At 45.0% G+C, this 19,580-nt stretch overlaps 1 protein-coding gene across 1 annotated transcript in view; it reads left to right on the forward strand.

The window, feature by feature from the left end:
- Positions 1–202: 202 nt before the first annotated feature.
- The window catches only part of FAT4 (FAT atypical cadherin 4), a 143,529-nt gene continuing 124,151 nt past the window's right edge, over positions 203–19,580 (forward strand). The window contains exons 1-2 of the mRNA XM_066632882.1: positions 203–1,844; positions 1,902–5,500. Of these exons, the coding sequence (XP_066488979.1) occupies positions 203–1,844; positions 1,902–5,500 (5,241 nt within the window). The remainder of the gene's footprint in view (positions 1,845–1,901; positions 5,501–19,580) is intronic.

Consider the following 19,580-nt stretch of genomic DNA (forward strand, 5'->3'; position numbering starts at 1 on the left):
GGGGAGTGGGAGAGGTTGGTGGCCACGGCTGCTGCCGCCTTGTGCCCGGTGGTGCCCTCTCGCAGGGGTGCCCGCAGCTGGAGAGGCGGTGACAGCCCACCCTCCTCCTCTCCGGAGCCTCTGGGGATGTGGATTGCTGCTGGCCGGACTTCTGTTCCACCGGAGACTTGTGAGGGACGGTCGCCACATGCTCACATGCGCCATGGGCCTCTGGGGGGCAGGCCGCGCCGCCGCTGTGCCCACCTGGCTGCCCCGCTTCGCCTTCCTCTTGCTGCTACCCCTTCATGCCTCCGCTGAGCCCAGGCAGCTGTTCCAGGTGTTGGAGGAGCAGTCTCCGGGCACCTGGGTGGGAACCATCACCACTCGGCCAGGCTTCACCTACCGCTTGAGCGAGCACCATGCGCTCTTCACCATCAACGCCACATCGGGGGACCTGCACACTCGCGCAGTCATCGACCGGGAGAGCCTGGCCAGTGACATGATGGACCTGGTGGTGCTCTCCAGCCAGCCCACGTACCCCAGTGAGGTGCGCATCGTGGTGCTGGACCTGAATGACAACGCTCCCGTCTTCCCGGATCCCTCCATCGTGGTGACTTTCAAGGAGGATACAGGGAGCGGCCGACAGCTCATCCTGGACACGGCTACTGATGCGGATAGCGGGACCAACGGGGTGGACCACAGCTCTTACCGCATTGTGGGTGGCAACGAAGAGGGACGCTTCCGACTCAACATCACTCTCAACCCTAGTGGGGAAGGGGCTTTCCTGCACCTGGTCTCTCGTGGTGGGCTGGACAGAGAAGCCACCCCAGCCTACCAGCTCCTGGTGCAGGTGGAGGACAAAGGGGAGCCACGGCGGCGTGGATACTTGCAGGTGAATGTCACTGTGCAGGATATCAATGACAACCCACCTCTCTTTAGCCAAACCCTGTACCAAGCCCGGGTGCCCGAGGATGCACCTGTTGGGGCCAGCGTCTTGCAGGTGACGGCGGCAGATGCTGATGAGGGCACCAATGCTGACATCCGATATCGCCTGGAGGCAGCAGAAACCTCTGGGGGCGATGGCGCAGGGGTGCTTCCTTTTGAGGTGGACCCAGAGACTGGGGTCATCCGCATCCGTGAGCCGCTGGACTATGAGTCACGGCGGCAGTACTCCCTGACGGTTCAGGCGGTGGACCGTGGGGTGCCAGCTCTAAGTGGCCGTGCGGAGGCTCTGATCCACCTGCTTGATGTGAATGATAATGAGCCACGGGTGAAATTCCGCTATTTCCCCGCCACCTCTCGCTTTGCCTCTGTGGATGAGAATGCAGCACCTGGCACTGTGGTGGCCCTGCTGACCGTGAGCGATGCTGACTCACCAGCAGCCAATGGGAATATCTCTGTATCCATCTTGGGGGGGAATGAGCAACGTCATTTTGAGGTCCAGAGCAGCAAAGTGCCCAACCTCAGCCTTATCAAAGTGACTGCTGCTCTTGACCGGGAACGTATACCCACTTACAACCTTACTGTGGCTGTGATGGACAACTTTGGGGCTCCTCCGCCATCACCTGGTGCACCCCCTTCTTCTCTGAGCCCTGATGGAGAGCCTCCTGCCCCTGTGAGTCGCTCCTCAGTGGCGAGTCTGGTGATTTTTGTCAATGACATCAATGATCACCCACCTGTCTTTGGACAGTCGGTGTACCAAGTCAATATTAGTGAGGAGGTGCCACCTGGCAGCTATGTACAAGGCCTGAGTGCTACTGATAGTGACTCTGGGCTCAATGCCAACCTCAAATACAGCATTGTTTCTGGCAATGAGCTGGGCTGGTTTTGTATTAGTGAGCACAGTGGCCTAGTCACTACCAGAAGCCCTGACGCTGTCATGGCTAGACCTCTCCTTGGCATTCCTGGAACAAGCATGGCAGCATCTAGTGGCCTTGACCGGGAGATAGCTTCGCAAGTAGTGCTGAACATCAGCGCCCGAGACCAAGGTGTGCAGCCTAAAGTTTCTTATGCCCAGTTGGTAGTGAACATCCTTGATGTGAATGATGAGAGGCCCCAGTTTAGTCAGCCAGATGGCTATCATGTGTCTGTGGCTGAGAATTCCCCTTCAGGAACAGAGTTACTGGTCCTTACTGCGGTGGACAATGACTTGGGAGACAATGGGACGATTCGCTTCTCCTTGCAAGAGACTGAGCCAGGAGGAGTGGCTGTTGGTCCTTTGGTAGCTTCATGGCGTGTTTTTAGATTGGATCCTCTGTCAGGCAGACTTAGTACAATCTCCCAGTTGGACAGGGAAGAGCAGGGACACTACATTCTACAGGTCCTGGCCACCGATCTGGGCTCTCCTCCTCTCTCTTCAGTGGCTCAGGTCAATGTGACCCTACTTGATGTGAATGATAACAGCCCTCTGTTCTACCCTGTCCAGTATTTTGCCCATATCAAGGAAAATGAACCTGCAGGCAGTTATGTTGCCACGGTGTCTGCCAGTGACCCAGACCTTGGACTCAATGGGACGCTCAGATACAGCATTTCAGCAGGAGACACCTCCAGGTTTCAGATCCATAGCCAGAAAGGGATCATCACCACCAAAACCATTCTGGATAGAGAGGAGAAGACTGCTTACCAACTGCAAGTAGTGGCCAGTGATGGTGGCAGGCTCCAGTCCCAAAACCAGGCAATAGTCACTGTCACTGTCTTGGACACTCAGGATAACCCCCCAGTTTTTAGCCAGGATGTTTACAGTTTTGTAGTGTTTGAAAATGTTGCCTTGGGTTATCATGTAGGCAGTGTTTCTGCTTCTTCTATGGACCTCAACACCAACATCACTTACCTTATCACAATGGGAGATCAGAGGGGTATGTTTGCAATTAACAAGATGTCAGGCCTGATCACCACAGCTAGTATTATTGATAGGGAAGAGCAAATCTTTTACCAGCTCAAAGTGGTAGCGAGTGGTGGGGCAATAACCGGAGATGCTTTAGTCAATATAACAGTCAGAGATCTAAATGACAATTCTCCCCATTTTCTTCATGCTGTGGAAAGTGTGAATGTGGTAGAGAACTGGAGTACTGGGCACACCATATTTCAAGCCAAAGCTGTTGACCCTGATGAAGGTGTCAACGGCATGGTATTTTACAGCCTGAAGCAGAATCCCAGGGACCTATTTAGTGTTGATGAGCAAAGTGGTGCTATAAGTTTAACAGGGCCGCTGGACATAAACGCTGGGTCTTATCAGGTTGAGATTTTGGCCTCTGACTTGGGAGTTCCCCAACGCTCCTCTAGTTTCATTTTAACTGTTTCTGTTCACGATGTAAATGATAATCCTCCAGTGTTTGACCAGCTCTCATACGAAGTCACTATCTCTGAATTGGAGCCAGTCAATTCCAGATTCTTTAGCGTGCATGCTTCTGACAAGGATTCAGGCGCAAATGGAGAAATAGCTTACAGCATAATTGAAGGAAATACTGGGGATGCCTTTGGCATCTTTCCAGATGGCCAGCTGTATATAAAAAGTGAGCTGGACCGTGAACTTCAGGAAAGGTACACTCTGCTGGTTATGGCTTCTGATAGAGCAGTAGAACCACTCAGTGCCACAGTCAATGTCACCATCATTCTGGAAGATGTAAATGATAACAGACCATTGTTTAACAGTACTAATTATGTTTTCTATTACGAGGAGGAGCAGAGTGGTGGATCATTTGTAGGTAAAATCAGTGCTGAAGACAAAGACTCGGGGTCGAATGGTGAAGTCCGGTATTCATTTGAGCACATGCAACCTGATTTTGAGTTGAATGCAATAAGTGGAGAAATAAAAAGTACTCATCAGCTAGACAGGGAATCCCTTATGAGGCAAAGGGGAACTGCAGTGTTTACACTGACAGTTATTGCAATGGACCAGGGCTTGCCAAAGCCATTGAAGGATCAGGCAACCGTGCAGGTTTATTTGAAGGATATTAATGATAATGTCCCAAAGTTTTTAAAAGAACTTTACCAAGCTTCTGTATCAGAATTAGCAGCAAACCTGACACAGGTTTTAAGAGTTTCTGCTTCAGATGTTGATGAAGGTAATAATGGACTGATCCACTACTCTTTAATTAAGGGCAATGAAGAAAACCAGTTTATAATAGACAGTAGCACTGGACAGGTGACTTTAATAGGCAAACTGGACCACGAGGCCACTGCTTCTTACTCTCTTGTCATCCAAGCAGTAGACTCTGGGACAGTTTCCCGAAGTTCAGTTTGCACGTTGAACATTGATGTGCTGGATGAAAATGACAACAGTCCTTCTTTTCCCAAATCCACTTTGTTTGTCGATGTTTTGGAGAACATGAGAATTGGGGAACTTGTATCTTCTGTCACTGCCACGGATTCAGACTCAGGGGACAACGCGGACCTTCATTATAGCATTACAGGGACAAATAACCATGGAACGTTTAGTATCAGTCCCAACACTGGAAGTATCTTTCTTGCCAAGAAGCTGGATTTTGAGACACAGTCCATCTACAAATTAAACATAACTGCAAAAGACAAAGGAAGGCCTCCTCAATCATCTACCATGTCGGTTGTAATCTATGTCAGGGATTATAATGACAATCCGCCTAAGTTTCCAGCCGGGGACATTTTTAAGTCTATTGTTGAAAACATTCCTATTGGGAGCTCGGTCATTTCTGTAACTGCTCATGATCCCGATGCAGATATTAATGGCCAGCTAGCATATACAATCATTCAGCAGATGCCAAGAGGGAACCACTTCCGTATAGAGGGAGTCAAAGGAACAATATTTACGAATGCTGAAATAGACCGTGAGTTTGCTAATCTCTTTGAATTGACAGTGAAAGCTACTGACCAGGCTGTCCCGGTAGAGTCAAGAAGATTTGCATTGAAGAATGTGACTATTCTAGTCACTGACCAGAATGACAACGTTCCAACTTTTGTATCGCAAAACGCCCTCGCCGCAGACCCTTCTGTTGTGATTGGTACAGTCCTAACTACCATTGTTGCTGCTGATCCTGATGAAGGGACAAACGGGGAGGTTGAATATGAAATAATTAATGGGGACACAGAGACCTTTATTGTGGATCGCTACAGTGGAGACCTGAGAGTGACCTCAGCCTTAGTGCCTTCTCAGTTGATGTACAGCTTCATAGTTTCTGCCACAGATCTTGGGCCTGAGAGGAGAAAATCAACCACGGAGATGACTGTGATTTTACAAGGACTTGATGGCCCTGTTTTCACTCAGCCCAAGTACATTACCATTTTAAAAGAAGGGGAACCCATTGGAACAAATGTGATATCCATAGAAGCGGCGAGTCCTAGGGGGACTGAAGTTCTAGTGGAGTATTTTATTGTCTCGGTGCGTTGCGAGGACAAAATGTTTGGCCGCCTCTTCACCATTGGGCGCCACACTGGTGTGATCCAGACGGCTGCTATTTTGGACAGGGAGCAAGGAGCACGCCTGTATCTGGTCGATGTTTTTGCCATTGAAAAATCTGCTACTTTGCCCCGGACCCAGAGAGCAGAGGTAAGGTCTTTACTATTTAACTACGTTTTATGAAGGAATGGCTTTGTCATTTTTTTTAAAATGGTACATCTGCTTTTGTTGGAAGTTGTTTGGGTTGAATTTCTCATTTGCTCTATAAGATTTACTTTTGAAATGACAAAAAGCAAGGTTAATCATCATTAGGAGTAAGTGTGCAGGGGGCTGCATTAGAACAAAGTACGGACTTTTCCCCCCTCTCTGAGATCAATTATCTGGGAAGCATGCTGCATAACTGGCTTTTCATTCTAGTTTCATAGGCTAGCAATTGGCTTTGTGACCTGCTTCACTCATTTCATCCTTGTAGGAACAATACCACCTTTGTTTTAGGTGTGTTATTGAACATTTCAGTTTATTTCACTTGTTATGGGGAAAAAATGGATTTTTATCTAGCGATGGCAGAGAGTGGACCATTTTCTTACGTATCATCATGTGAGCGTGTTTGGGCAAGGCCCAGGAAAAAAATTTGCTGCTTCTTCCAAATGAGCTTCCTTTTCCTCCCAACACAGCTTCTGTTCCTCTGGCTTTGTAAGACTCCAGTTTTAGGTTTGAAGTCTTGCAGGATGTTCCTTGGTCTTTACAGAAGCCAAGTAGTGAATGCCAGCAGAACTCTTGCACAGTCTGATTGGGATTCAGAGTAGATGATTTCAAAGCATCAGAACATGCCAGATTATTGTTCTGCTATAAGTGTTTGGCTCTAAGCATGTTTGATCGTACCATTGCTTGTATTGTTAAAAAGATACACTGATATTGTCTTGTGGAGGTCGACTTGGAAACCGCTACTAGGTTGATCAAGACGAGGCTTTTATTTTTCCTGATGACATTGTTTAGGTCTTGATTCCTGCACTGAACTCTGAGTCACTGCATTCATTCCCCCCCCCCCCTCCTTCATTGGAAGTTTGGAGCAAAATCTGTTCTATTGTCAGCCACCAGGGGATGCCGGAAATGTGGAATGATTCAAACAGTCTGAGCACTTTCAGCTATGAATACAATAGCACATTCCAGGAATTGCTGTGAAGTACTGCAGCACTAAGGGCTGCAGTCCTGCATATGGTGGTTAGAGAATAACAGTGAGGCTTAGTTCTGATTAAAAAATGCATAAGATCGGGCTGCCCAAATGCTGCATTTTGGTGCTAGGCAATGATTACGAGTATATCAGCTATGGTATAGTCCAGTGTTTCTCAAACTGTCGGTCGGGACCCGCTAGGTGGGTTGCTATTCATTTCAATATTTTATTTTTAATATATTAGACACTAGATGCTACTTTGGTATGTGACTACATTTGGTGAACTGTTACAGATCTGTGCTTTTAATAGGCTACTCTGTATATGCTTTTGACAATGATAGTCAATGGGGCTTACTCCTGGGTATGTGTGAGAAGGATTGCAGCAGAGGATTGTTACAAATTATCCTGCTTGGTGATGTCACTTCCAATCATGACATTGTTTCTGGTGGGTCTTCACAGAGTCTCACTCTAAAAAGTGGTTCCCGGTGCTAAAAGTTTGAGAACCACTGGTGTAGTCAGTCATCTGCTATGACACATACAGCTTTTGATATTACTTCAAAATGGTCTTTCTTTTGGATGGTTCTTGATGTGGATGGCTACTCTGGAGTAGTGTCTTTGACTTGAATGGAGCTATTGTAGTAAATAATTGCAAGGTTACTATTTGAATTTGTTTTTTTTTTCTGATAAAGTACACATAGTAGAGAAAATACCATCAAAAGAGTGGGTTAAATGTATAAAACATGGTTATACTATTAGAAATATTCATAAGGAATTTGAAAAGCAGAATATAAGATAATCCTATTTAAACAGAATGTATTCAGAGTGTCGCAAATGTGCCGTAAAGCACGTTTGTAACTACCTGTGAGTTGACAGTGCCGGCCTATTAGCCTGCTCCAGCCTGCTGGAGCTGCATCCAGGAGCATGTGGTGTGGATCAGGCCCAGGAAAGGGGTGGGATTGGCAGAGTAGTCTTCCACTGTATCTTAATCCCCCTCCCCAACCTGCCCAGCATTACACTGGGCTTCTTGGATTTATGCCAGCTATATAGCTGGTGTGGATCTGAGAAGCCCCATAGGGGTAGCTGGGGCTTGATGAGGAAGGCTTAGCTTGTTGATTTTCTGCCTGGTAGGGAGTTCCTGAAGGCAGCTCCTAGAAAAAGATGGTAGACCTATCTGTACTTCCTGCTTACCAGCGGTGGTTGTTAATGTTTGGAAGAAGTTCAAACATAGTTCTAGAGTCTGCTTTCAGTGCTAGCACTCAGTCATGTATAGCCACTATGATGTAAGGAAAAAAAAAATCCCCTAGTCATGTGCAAAAAGACGTACTCTTATCAGTGCTGTTCCCACCCCAGTCTTGGGAAAATAGCAGTAGCAGTGACTTTAGTGAAGAGTTCCACTATGGGGAGGCTGAGAGATCATTCTCGCCATCCCTCATTTTCAGTTTGTAGTCCTTCATTGAAACCACTGTCACAAACTATGCCTGTTTTTGTCACAAAACAACACCTGCTTTTCAGGACTTTAGGATAGCAGCAACTGATTGGATAAAGATGTCCAGAGTTCTGTGGAAAACCCTCCCCTTGTTCTGCAACCTTCATCCAAGATACTGCAGCTGCTACTGTCCTAGTAAGATATGTGTAGTAGAAGGGCAGAATTGGTCCCATCTGTCCTGCCTTTAGTAACGATCATAGAGCCTTCTGTTCCCTGATCTCTTCACAAAGCTCTGAGCTTTTCTACAGAAGAAAGGATGATCAGGCCTACCTTGAAACTATTATTGTGTGTTGACATGTTTAAAATGAACTTGTATTATATTGTGCAGTAACAAAGCAATTAAGTTCCTATGTGTTCCCTCTACATGCAATGCGGTTTTTGTTGAAGTCAATGGAAAAAAATCCTTTGATTTTGCTATGGCAGGATTTCAACTGTTTTTGTTGGCTACCTCTACTCAGAGAGGTATTGACTTTTCTAGATAGGCTGCACTTGGGGATATATCCTGTCTTCTGTCACAAAAGTTCTGTTCAACCTCACAAATATCTCCGGCCTATAGCCTTTGAGCCTGCCTAGTTTTGTGATATTTAGCACTGCTGATTTCAAAGGAATAAGCATAAGTGATTGTGTGCAGGATTGCAACCATATGCAAACATCCAAAGGGATGATGGAAAAACAGGTTTCCATTCTTGGAGCTCCCATCTGGAATGCAAACGTTGCTATGTTGGGAAGGGATGATGGGCCTGTCTTGAATTCAGGGGTGTACATGCTGTGGGAAAGGCTGAGCTTGATTATGGCCTTGCTCCTCCTATACACGCATCTGTGACTTAGGTTGATAAAACTCATTACATTCTCTTGAGTATGTTTAGGAAGCCAAAAGATTTCTATAGGAATTGAACAGAAGGATTATTAAGATGCCTGAATTATGAAATACCTCTGCACAACTAAAGATTGATGTTTTCCTTGGGGTGTTCATATAACAATTTCAGCTCCCTTGTGACTTTTTTCCCCTCTCAATTTTCTATTCCTTCATTGTTGGTTTTGCAATCTATCATGAGACTTCAGGCCGACTGAATGATAAAGAAAAATTGCCACTAGAATAGCAACAACATAGTTGCGGGGGAAGGCCCTTAGGACAGATTTTCCATACCTTCTTTTGGCTAAAGGATCCTGGAGAGATTCCCTGATATTCCCTCCCAAAGCTAAGATGGAGAAGGGGAAAATGGGGAGTGTAAGAAATCTGTCACTATTTTGTCACCCACCTGGAAAGAAGAAATTTCTTTCTTTCTTTCTTTCTTTCTTTCTTTCTTTCTTTCTTTCTTTCTTTCTTTCTTTCTTTCTTTCTTTCTTTCTTTCTAAGGAGAGATGGTATCGTTGTGTCAGTTTGGATCGCAGTTTGGATCGCTCAAGAGAAATGTGCTTCCATAGGGTGAAAAGTAGCTTGGAGACACCAGTTTTGACCAGTCCTTCTCAGCTGGAATCTACTGGAGACTACTTTTCTACTGGAATCTACTGGAATCTCAGCTGGAATCTACTGGAATCTACTGGAGACTACTTTTCAGATTAAAATCAGATTAAAATCTACTGGAGACTACTTTTCAGATTAAAAATAGTTGGGAGTGAAATCACACAGATGTGCATATTCTGTACACACACACACCCTCTCTCACAGCTCCAGTTTCATTCATCCTATTGAGCATGCATTTAATTAAACATGATCAGTGATACTATATTATTTTAAATCCAGTCCTTGACAGATTTAAAACACCACTTGACCTTTGTTCTACTGATAAAGAAAGAGGGAATTGGGAGTAAACACTTTCTTTGCAAGGCTAGCTTCTATTGGATAGGAGAGGGAAATATACATGCTTGCCAGAATACTTGGCTCAAACTAAAGGAACACAGATGGCTATGACTGATAAATGTGTCCATTATTGTTATTTTTTTCTGATTCCTGCAAGTAAGAATACACATATGTGATGCTATAAGTAACTAAGATAGTAAGAGCAGCAATTAAAAACAATTAAAAGGTTAAGGTACACTTTGTGAATGCATTGTTCTCCTGTGACTTGATTCGATTAAAATTCCTTAAAGGGGCAGTCCAAACTTAAAAAAACAATGCAGAAACAAAGCCTGTTTCCTTGACCATGTAGAAAATAATCAGTACTGAAGGTCTGACCCCTGAGCCAGAGTCAACCATGTTGTTCTACACACAGATTATTTTGTGGATGTTGCCAAGGCATTTGGAAGCTTCTTTTTTGGGTGTGCAGTGGCTGGGACCATGGCAAAACAGGTAACCCTTGAATGAATTGCCTAATACCTCACCTCATTTGAAGTTAGAAGTGGAAGTCCTTCAGAATGATGGTTCTCAAAGATGTATGTGGGCTTCCCTAAAGAAGTGTGCACATTTGCTTTGGGCGGTGTGATTGCCTCTCCCCATCCCCATCAAGTGTTTTGATTCTTGGACAGGGTAAAGGTGCCAAGAAACCCCTGCTGCGGGTGGTTACTCTGGTTTCTCTTCAGATTGTATAAACCTTTTACTTACTTACTTACTTGACTGATTGATTTGATTCTGTTGTATGGAGGATGTTAAAAATTTTCATGCTTGATGATGTCACTTTTGGCAACAACATCACCTCCAAGTTAATGACGTCACATCTGGAGGGTTCTGATAGGACCTTCTAAAAAGCAATTGCAAAAAGTGGGTCCTGGCGCTAAAAGGTTGGAGAATCACTGATCTGGTGCAGTGGTTCTCACACATTTAGCACCAGGACCCACTTTTTGGAATGAGAATCTGTCAGGACCCACCAGAAGTGATGTCATGACCGGAAGTGACATCATCAAACACGAAAATTTTTAACAATCCTAGGCTGCAATCCTACCCACACTTACTCAAGAGTAAAGTTTACTCACACCCACACCCCTTCCCACACTTACCCGTTTACTATCATTGCTAAAAGAATATTCAGAGCGCATTCAGAGCGCGATACCATAGTCTTTCGAGACTGAAGGTTGCCAACAACGTAAAAGAATATACATAGTAGCTTGTTAAAAGTCCAGGTCTATAACATTTCCCCAAATGCATACATGGCAGCAACAAGTCTAATATATTAAAAATATAACATTGGAATGAATGGGGACCCACCTGAAATTGGCTTGTGACTCACCTAGTGGGTCCCGACCCACAGTTCAAGAAACACTGATCTAGAGAGTTTCAGATACAGGTTATGATACAGTTTAAAGTGATAAAACTGCAGCAACAACAAGAATTTTGTTGAGCATACATAAAGGCTGCTGCCAACCCCATTTATGTATCAGTGTAAGCTAGATGGGCAAACCGAGGGGAGGTGGTCTTCCAGGTCTTCCAGGCCCCGTTTCTCAGTACATCACTAACATGGGCCGGAGACATTGAGAGATGATTTGTTATGGTCTGTAGGTATTCCAGCTCCATGTCCAGGGTTCCTGTCTGGATGAGTCTTGGTTTTTAGTGTTTATCTCTGGCGTTAGGCAGTCAGGTTCTGTTGGTGAACTGATTACGTCAGTTCCATGGTGGTTTCTGTGCCTGAGCTGGTCTCAGATCTTATGTGGAGGCCCCTCAGGTGTATGATTCTGAGGGAGCTGCACTGTCATTCCGGGGCTTCCTTGTCAGGAAAAGCTCTGGGAAATGATCAGTTGGGTTCAAATGTAATGAGACCTCTTTCTGAGATGGGGGTAGAATTCTGGGTGCCTTTCAAGAGGTGATTGTTCAGTCCCTAAATAAACTCTGCCTGAACGCTGGCAACTGCAACAACTTTATATTGGTCACAAATTTCTCCTTAGGCAAAGTGCTTGCAACTCCAGTCACTCTTGATTAAATTTTATTACCTGGATCCATTTCAATGTAGTCAGATCTTACTTTGGCACAGTAAATGCCCTAGGCACCCTGATGATCTACTCCAGGATGAGGAGTGTTGGCAACCTTCAGTCTTGAAAGACTATGGTATCGCGCTCTGAAAGGTGGTTCTGGAACAGCGTCTAGTGGAGAGGGCACTGATACCAGACTAATTTTTCTCGACCTTTAAGTTCCTATACAGCAGTGTTTCTCAATGTTTGTGTTCCACCACACCACTTCACATGGTCCATCTATTCAAAGTACCATCAAAAGTAACTGGTGATGACATCACCACTAGTTACTTCTGGGTTGGGAGGACAGATGTGATGTGACAAACACCAGTAAAAGGCTCAGCGTGGATAGGAGGGTTTTTTTTTTTGTTTGTTTTTTGAGCATGGAAAAGCATACTTTGGAGCTCTGCCCACCAAGCCAAGCCTCCTACTACTGTCAGTTGGGTCACATTCTTGGATTCGCTGCCGGTGGCAGGTGTTCAGGGATCCCACGAGTACCACCAGATGCCACTTCAAATAGCCATACCACTGGTGGTACCCAAATCACTGATTGAGAAACACTGTTAAAGAGAGTTCTAAAAATAACCAATAGAAAGCCAGTTCTTTGTTTTTCAGAGCAGTCAGAGAAGGCAGACCTCTTTAGATATGGTTTCCTAAGAGGATTTACTGCATTTACACAGGCTTTCCCCAGAGGGAGTTATTACTATCATTGATGAATTTTCAAAGTGTGTTTGAGAGCTTAAATTTACAATGGGTTTCCTTTCTTTGCTTCAGTTTTATATGTTGCAGTTTTTGGAAGAGGCTGTGATTGTTGAAACAGCTGATCGCTTCTTGCTGCCATAACTTTCCTACAGGTTCTTCAACTTTAATTACGGCTTTTGTGTAGCCCTCCTAAAGAAACAAAACACGGGGAAAGAAATTCCACTCTGAACATCTGATTTAAGAAGTGCGAAAAGAAAAACGTTTACTTTTTGCTGTTTTCCAGGCATCTTGCAGCACAGTTGTTGAAGCTGTATTACTCTTTAAGTTGTATGTAGTGTCTCCTTTGCTGCTTCTTACCAGAAGTGTGATACTCTGACAATACACCAAGGGAGAACAGATTCATGACTGCAGTAGTGGTCTGCACGATCATTTTGGAGCAGTTTGACCGGATTAAGAGCCTGATCCAGATTGTTTTGTGCCGGCTCAGTGCCAGCACAGTGTTGCAAAAGTGCTACATGGTACGCCAGCACAGGTGGGACAGGTGACTGCCACCTGGAACTCCAGGCGAGTGCCAGGTGGCAGAGAGGTGAGTGGGGGCATGGGGGGAGGCATTCCGGGGTGTGGGGAGGGCAGGGGAATGTGGGGCAGAGGGAAGGGGTGGGAGGGGCTGGGACTGGTGGAGCTCAGCTCTGGTGCCGCATCCATAGCACCGCGTCGGGCCTCCTGGCCTGACACAGAACTGTTTTACTCTACACTGGCTAAATAGCCAGCACAGAGTTGAGTAGTCCCATTGTGGGTCCACTTCCCTTACTTGGGAGGAAAGCGATGAATGTCGTCTTCCCCCGAGGAGATGTCAGGAGCTGCCAGTGGCTGTCCGATGTCCATAGGCTGCAGTGGCAGACATTTTGACACAGCTGCAACCCTGGATGCTGGGCAGCTCAGGATTGTACTGTAAGTGGGATGGCTCCCAAGTGGTGGATTGTAGTGCCAGGGCCAAATTGTATAGGTTTATAGTAGATGAAGCAGCACAAAACTATAAAAATGGCATCACAGACACCCTTAAAAAGATAATCTCTGGATATAGTCAAATTGTATACAGTCTATTGCACCATAACGCGTACGTAATAGAATTGGCAAAAATTGTCACAAAATCCATACAGTTTTGTCATTAATACTCAATTTTTGCCATTAAAAAAACCCAAAAAGGTACTCTTTGCTCTGTAATTAGGCAGCTAACATGGGCAGAATTCTTTAGTTAGAATTGTAAGACAATGATGTTAATGAAGTACTACTTTGAATGAAGTTAGTGATAAATTCAAGTACTAGGAAGACAACAGTGCAATTTAATGGAGAACTTTTCTATAGAAACCTCAGTCAAGGAGTCAATTAGATTCTGTGTAAAACAGTGTTTATTGTACAAATCTCTTTAAAAATAAATAAGCAGTTTTGTACAAATCTCTTTAAAAATAAATAAGCAGTTTTTGATAATTCTATTATTTTCTGGCTTGTAGTAACATATACTTCTGATAAGATGTAAAGGCTGCCAGTTGTCTTTTATCTGAAATAATTCAAGGCAGTTGAATTTTGCTTCTGCTTTTGGAAATATGAAAAGACTACTCTAATAGCAGGAGTATATTGGAAGTCTGATATGTTGCAGATGTAGTGTCAGCCATTTCTTGTACTTGACATAGGGTCAAGGTACAAAAAAAGTTTTAAGTTGCAATTATCATTTTTGTATTTAGGATTTAAAAAAAAAAACTTATAATATTTTCTAACTTCTTAGAATGTGGAGAAAAATAGTTGATTTAAATCAATTGTTAGAGACAGTAAACCTTAGATATAACCAGGTATCTTGGTTCTCATCATAACATATGGGCTGATTCTGACATAATAGGTTTTTTTTTTTCCTGTCTGTGGAATGTTTGGGGAATCTAGAACAGCTGGGTTATCTCTCATTAGATTTATGGAGGCATAGGACCATTTTACAGTCAACAGATCATGTGATCAAACTATTCCTAGATAGTATCCCTTTGGCTGTAGGTGGGGGCTTGAATGTTCAAGTGCTTTCTCACATCAGGACCTGGCTGCTCAGGGAGAATAGCGTGATAGGGAGAAAATTCTAGAAAAGTATTTTCTATATAGAACTGCCTATGTGCAGTGATTCAAGTACTTGTGTGTGTGTGTGTGTGTGTGTGTGTGTGTCAGAAAGAGAGTAAGAGAGCTCCAATACGTAAACCTATAGCAGTGGTTCCTAAACCTTTTAGCAGCAGGACCCACTTTTTAAAACAACACGCTCTCGGGACTCACCTAGGTTTACCAGACTTTTAAAAAAGGAAATCTAGAAAGAAATAATTGTTTGTTTGTTTATAAGTAATGATCAGAAAGAAGACCCTCACACATTTATCTCCCTATATTTACATATGCTTGCAAACTACTGGAACTCAGCTCCTTGCAGGGCAGTTTAGCAGCTATCTTACAAACTAAAGGAGCTGAGCACTTTTCAGGGTAAAGAGCAGCTACAGTACCTAATTCACGGATTTTTTTCCTTCGGTTATATCTCAAAGGAAAAATGTCCTTGAACAATTACCTGAGACTGGGCAGCCAGCTGACAATCCAGCAATCATTCTCGCTCCAGGCACTTCAAACAAGGCAAATGACCCCTCCCTTCCCCTGAGCACATGAAAGAAAGACTTTGCATTCCTTCCCAACTCTGGGCTCTGGGTGAAGGGAGGAGTCCTTGTCTCAGAGTGAAGCCTTTCTGGAGAGAAACTGATTGATGGATTGTCTGCCTTATGACTCTGTCTTACATCATAAAGGTCAGCAAGGCTGTTTTTAAATTGCCTAGCAAAGGGACATTTTTTTTAAATGTTTGCTTTAATGCAATTTTTGTCATCCACATGAGTTCTGGGAATGGAACCCTCATGAATAATGAGACTCCACCTGTATCTGATGTTTGAATAGCCTCAGGGCTTGAGGCAATTAGTTGTTGTTTAATCTTTCTATCACCCTTTGACAGCCCACCAAAAATCAGGTGGTGACCCACCAGTGGGTCCCAACCTACAGTTTGTGACCTACTGACCTGCATACTTAATTGGTACAACCCTGGAAAACCAGTACCATGGGAGAAAATTAACACTCAGAATCACCCTGTTTCAGAGCCCAATCTCTCTTAAGTAGATCTACCATACATAGACATCTGAGAATGAAATACCACTTCTACAGTCTCTAGGCTGAAAGTTAAATAACTTTTAAACTCTATTCTCATTAGCTGTTTAGTCTCTCTTATACCAATAGGATTTACGTCCTCATGTCTTTCTGTCTGTCTGCTTGAGCTGCAGACCTGTAGAAAAGTTGATGGATGCTCTCTTTATATAGTTGGGCATGGAAGTTGCAATAGAACTGGAGATATAGTGATTTGGTTTTAATTTACATTTTTGAGTTGTTAATGAGTAGTTACATATGTTGCAAAGTCAATGCGGCATGCCATATACATAGCCCTTCAATGTTTTCCAGCTCAAGTATGCTATATCCTATTGAAAAACACATTTTCCAAATGATTTCAGTGAATTAATAGCATTTGGGGAGGGGGTCAGAGCAATTAACATAATTCAAACACACAAGAGCTGGAACAAGAGCCTCAGAAGGAGGAGGGAGAGGAGAGGAGCTCATAAACTTGTGTGCTACTGGTGTGCTACCATGTTTAGGAGATAGGGCAGTTCTTCAACCCTTACAGCCCCCAGTCCTAAATGCGTCACTGCAGCGGGGTGCAGCAGTGCCAAAGTGGCGACCACCACATCTTGCATTCATGTGGCATCTGCCAGAGGTCTCCTCAGGGGAAGCCCCAAGTTCTGCAATGGAGCTTTTCAAGATTGTGCTGGCTTTTTTGCTGGTGTAGAGTTGAGATTCTTCATGTCAGACAGGAAGGCCTTACATGGAGTTCTGAATCTAATGGAGTAGGGCTCTGCCGGTCCTGCCCCCACCTGCCCTACTTCCTCCCCCTGTCCCACCCTCCCCCTGCCCTGGAATACTTCCCCCCCACCGGCCCTGACAAACCTTTCTGCTGGCCAGAGCTCTTTCCTTGCTCCGGTCAGTGTGCGGCTGGCGTACGGCTGGCATTGGGCTCAGCGTGGACTGGTGCTGGGCTGGCACCGGTGCTGACCCAGTGCCACGGGTGTGCCTTATGGCACATTTGTGACCCCCAGAGCCAGCGGTATGCTGGTGCACTGAGCTAGGGATTGGACTCTTAGTACATAACGCAACTGATCGCATAAGATTGCTTAATGAAAGAAGCATTAACAGTACGTGCAGTCTCAAGTCTCCCTTATTTTAGTCTTGCACAATGGTGAATATTCTGGATTCTCCATGGTTATCAAGGAGTAATTCAGATGCCTGTATCTTGCTGCCAGGGCCTTGAATTTGCATTGCTGTTATATACTAGCGTTGCTTCAGAAGACGTAAGCTTTGTGGCGTTAGAAAAACACGTATTTAAAGCCAATGCAAATTAGTCTTCTCTTCTCATTGTGAGTTTACTACTGAAATAATACAACTTTTCAAGACACAAAGATTGTCTCTAAGAAAAAGATTTTACTGGGCTCTCTTCCTTCAGAGCTCAGAGATGCCCTTAGTAGGCAGGCCATGTGAGGCATCCCTGGGGTTTCTTACAAAAATCTCTCCTTTACTTTGCCTACTTGGTTACCAGTGGATTATGTGCATTAGCTGTTATCCCATTATATGGTACATTTATAACTATTCTGTTCAGGTTTTGAAGTGGGCAGGATAGAACTCCATGTAGTCCTGCTCCGATAATGAAGCCCAAGACAGACAATGTGCTGAATTTGGCTGCTGTTGGCACTTTCGGATCTGCTTTCTAGTTAGTTTTGTTCAGTTTGCGTTGGTTCTAAGCAAAGAGTTCTTCTAAGATAACTGCTGTTCTGCAAATAACTATACTTTATTCCAGTGGTTCACAGACTGGTGGGTCACGACCCACCGGGGAACTGGTAATCTCAGCAGCAACATGATTGGGACGGTCGTACTGCTGTCAGGGAAAGAGGCAGTTTTGCAACTTAACTGGGGGTTGCTATGGCTCTCAGGAGGGTCTGGGGAGAACTTTGGGAACCACTGCTTTATTCTATTTAAATCTAAGCCCTAATTTTTAATAACTCATAGTACTGCATATGAAGTGTTTGCATGCACACTTAAAATGCACAATGCAGTACAAATGATGATGTTTCTTTTGGTTTCAAGTCACAATCCATTCCAATGTTCTGTAGATGCTTTTATATATGCTGATCAAGGGAGATGATCTGATACCGTTCTGCTTGGTTTGGCTCTAAGAGCTTGTCCCACCCCTCTGTTGAGGCAACTGTAGCTGTTGGGGCTGTTGCTCTGATTCTTCATAAGAGCATCACCTCCATGAAGCATATCTTCATGAAGCGGGATAAAAGCCGACCTCTCCTAATGTTGCAAACAAAGTTATGAAAGTAATCCCACTCTTTTACACCTAGAGCTTTGTAGGATAAGAACAATTTGAACATTTCTGAGGCAGGCAGTGCAATGGCGTACCTGGAGTGGATCACTACTGCCAACCCTCCCTTGACCACTCAAATCAATGGGTAGATCTGGTCTTTTCTTCAAGATTCCCCAGTAGAGGCCAGGGCTACCGACTGAAGTGAAGGGTAGGCCTGGTTTCTGTCTTGAGATATCCCTGGGTGAGGCCAGATCTACCCAGTATTCAAAGCAGCAGGTAGCCCTGGACCTACTAGTGTGACAAGCACACAAACCGAACTCACTGCTGGCACCTGGGGCAGGCTGCCCCCCCCACCCCACCCATGCTGCACCACTGAATCAGTGTAATATTGTGGTCTGCTTTACTTGTCTGATGCTGTTTTAGCAACTAAAGTTGCAGAGGAGATCTTATTGCCATTGCAGAACTGTCTAAAACCTCATTATTCCATCTTTCATGCTGATATTAATTAAGGGAACTGTGTGATATCTCAGCATATTTAGCATTAAAATAATCATAACAATGGCACATCTTATAAACGTTTCCCTTGAGGGTGTGCTGCTTGTTGTCTAACAGCCAAATCCTGAGCTCCTGTGGTGCGCGGCTGCGGCTGCACCGAAAATGGCCGCTGCCGCATCCTGCGCACCTTGGGCAGCTGCGGGTGGCACCCCAGGAGAGGGGAATTTTCATCCCCTTCCCCCAGGGAAGGGAAGTAGCCCAGCAATGGTCAGCGGTGAGGTAAAAGCGTTCATGTCGGACGGTGAGCCCCACGCGAACGCTCAGGATCCGGCGGAGCGGAGCTCCATCGGTCCCATCTCCCTCCCTCCCCACTCCCCACTCCCCCCTACATGCCTCCCCCTCCCTCTCCCCTCCTCCCACCTACCCACCATGCCTCCTCCCTGCCCCTTCCCTGCCCTCCACCTGCCTCCCCCCTCCCCGGAACGCCTCTACCTTCCCCCCGCCCCTGCTTTCCTCTCTGCGGCTTGGCGGTCCGTGTGACCACCAAGCAGTGGAGGCTGGGTGCCCACCCAGCACCGGCCAGCAATAGGCTAGAATGGGCACTGGCCCAGTGTTAGGCCTCGCAAACGTGCTTCATGGCACGTTTGCGACAGTGTGTGCTGGCAGTAAGCAGGCACGTCGAGCCAAGGATTGAGCTTTAAGTAACTAGAGAGCAGGCATCAGCAGGAGAAGCTGCCAGGATAGAGATGCTTGACTCAGAATCATAGGCATGTTCACAGGGCTTTCTGTTCTTGTGACTCTCTGTGTTACCCATGGTGCAGGTTGGCCACTCACTGTAATGCTAAATGAATCTATTGCAAAAGTGGAACAAGTCCAAGAGAAGGATCTTGAATTTTTATTTACTTATTCAGAACATGTAGATCCTACTTTTCCTCTCCTAAAAATGGGATATAATTGAAGTCATTATTGTTGCAGTTACATTTCATTTTCATTTTGTTCTCTGAGGTGTAAGATGCAATTTGTTAAGAAA

This window comes from Tiliqua scincoides, chromosome 6 (genome assembly GCF_035046505.1).
Source record: "Tiliqua scincoides isolate rTilSci1 chromosome 6, rTilSci1.hap2, whole genome shotgun sequence".
NCBI lineage: Eukaryota > Metazoa > Chordata > Lepidosauria > Squamata > Scincidae > Tiliqua > Tiliqua scincoides.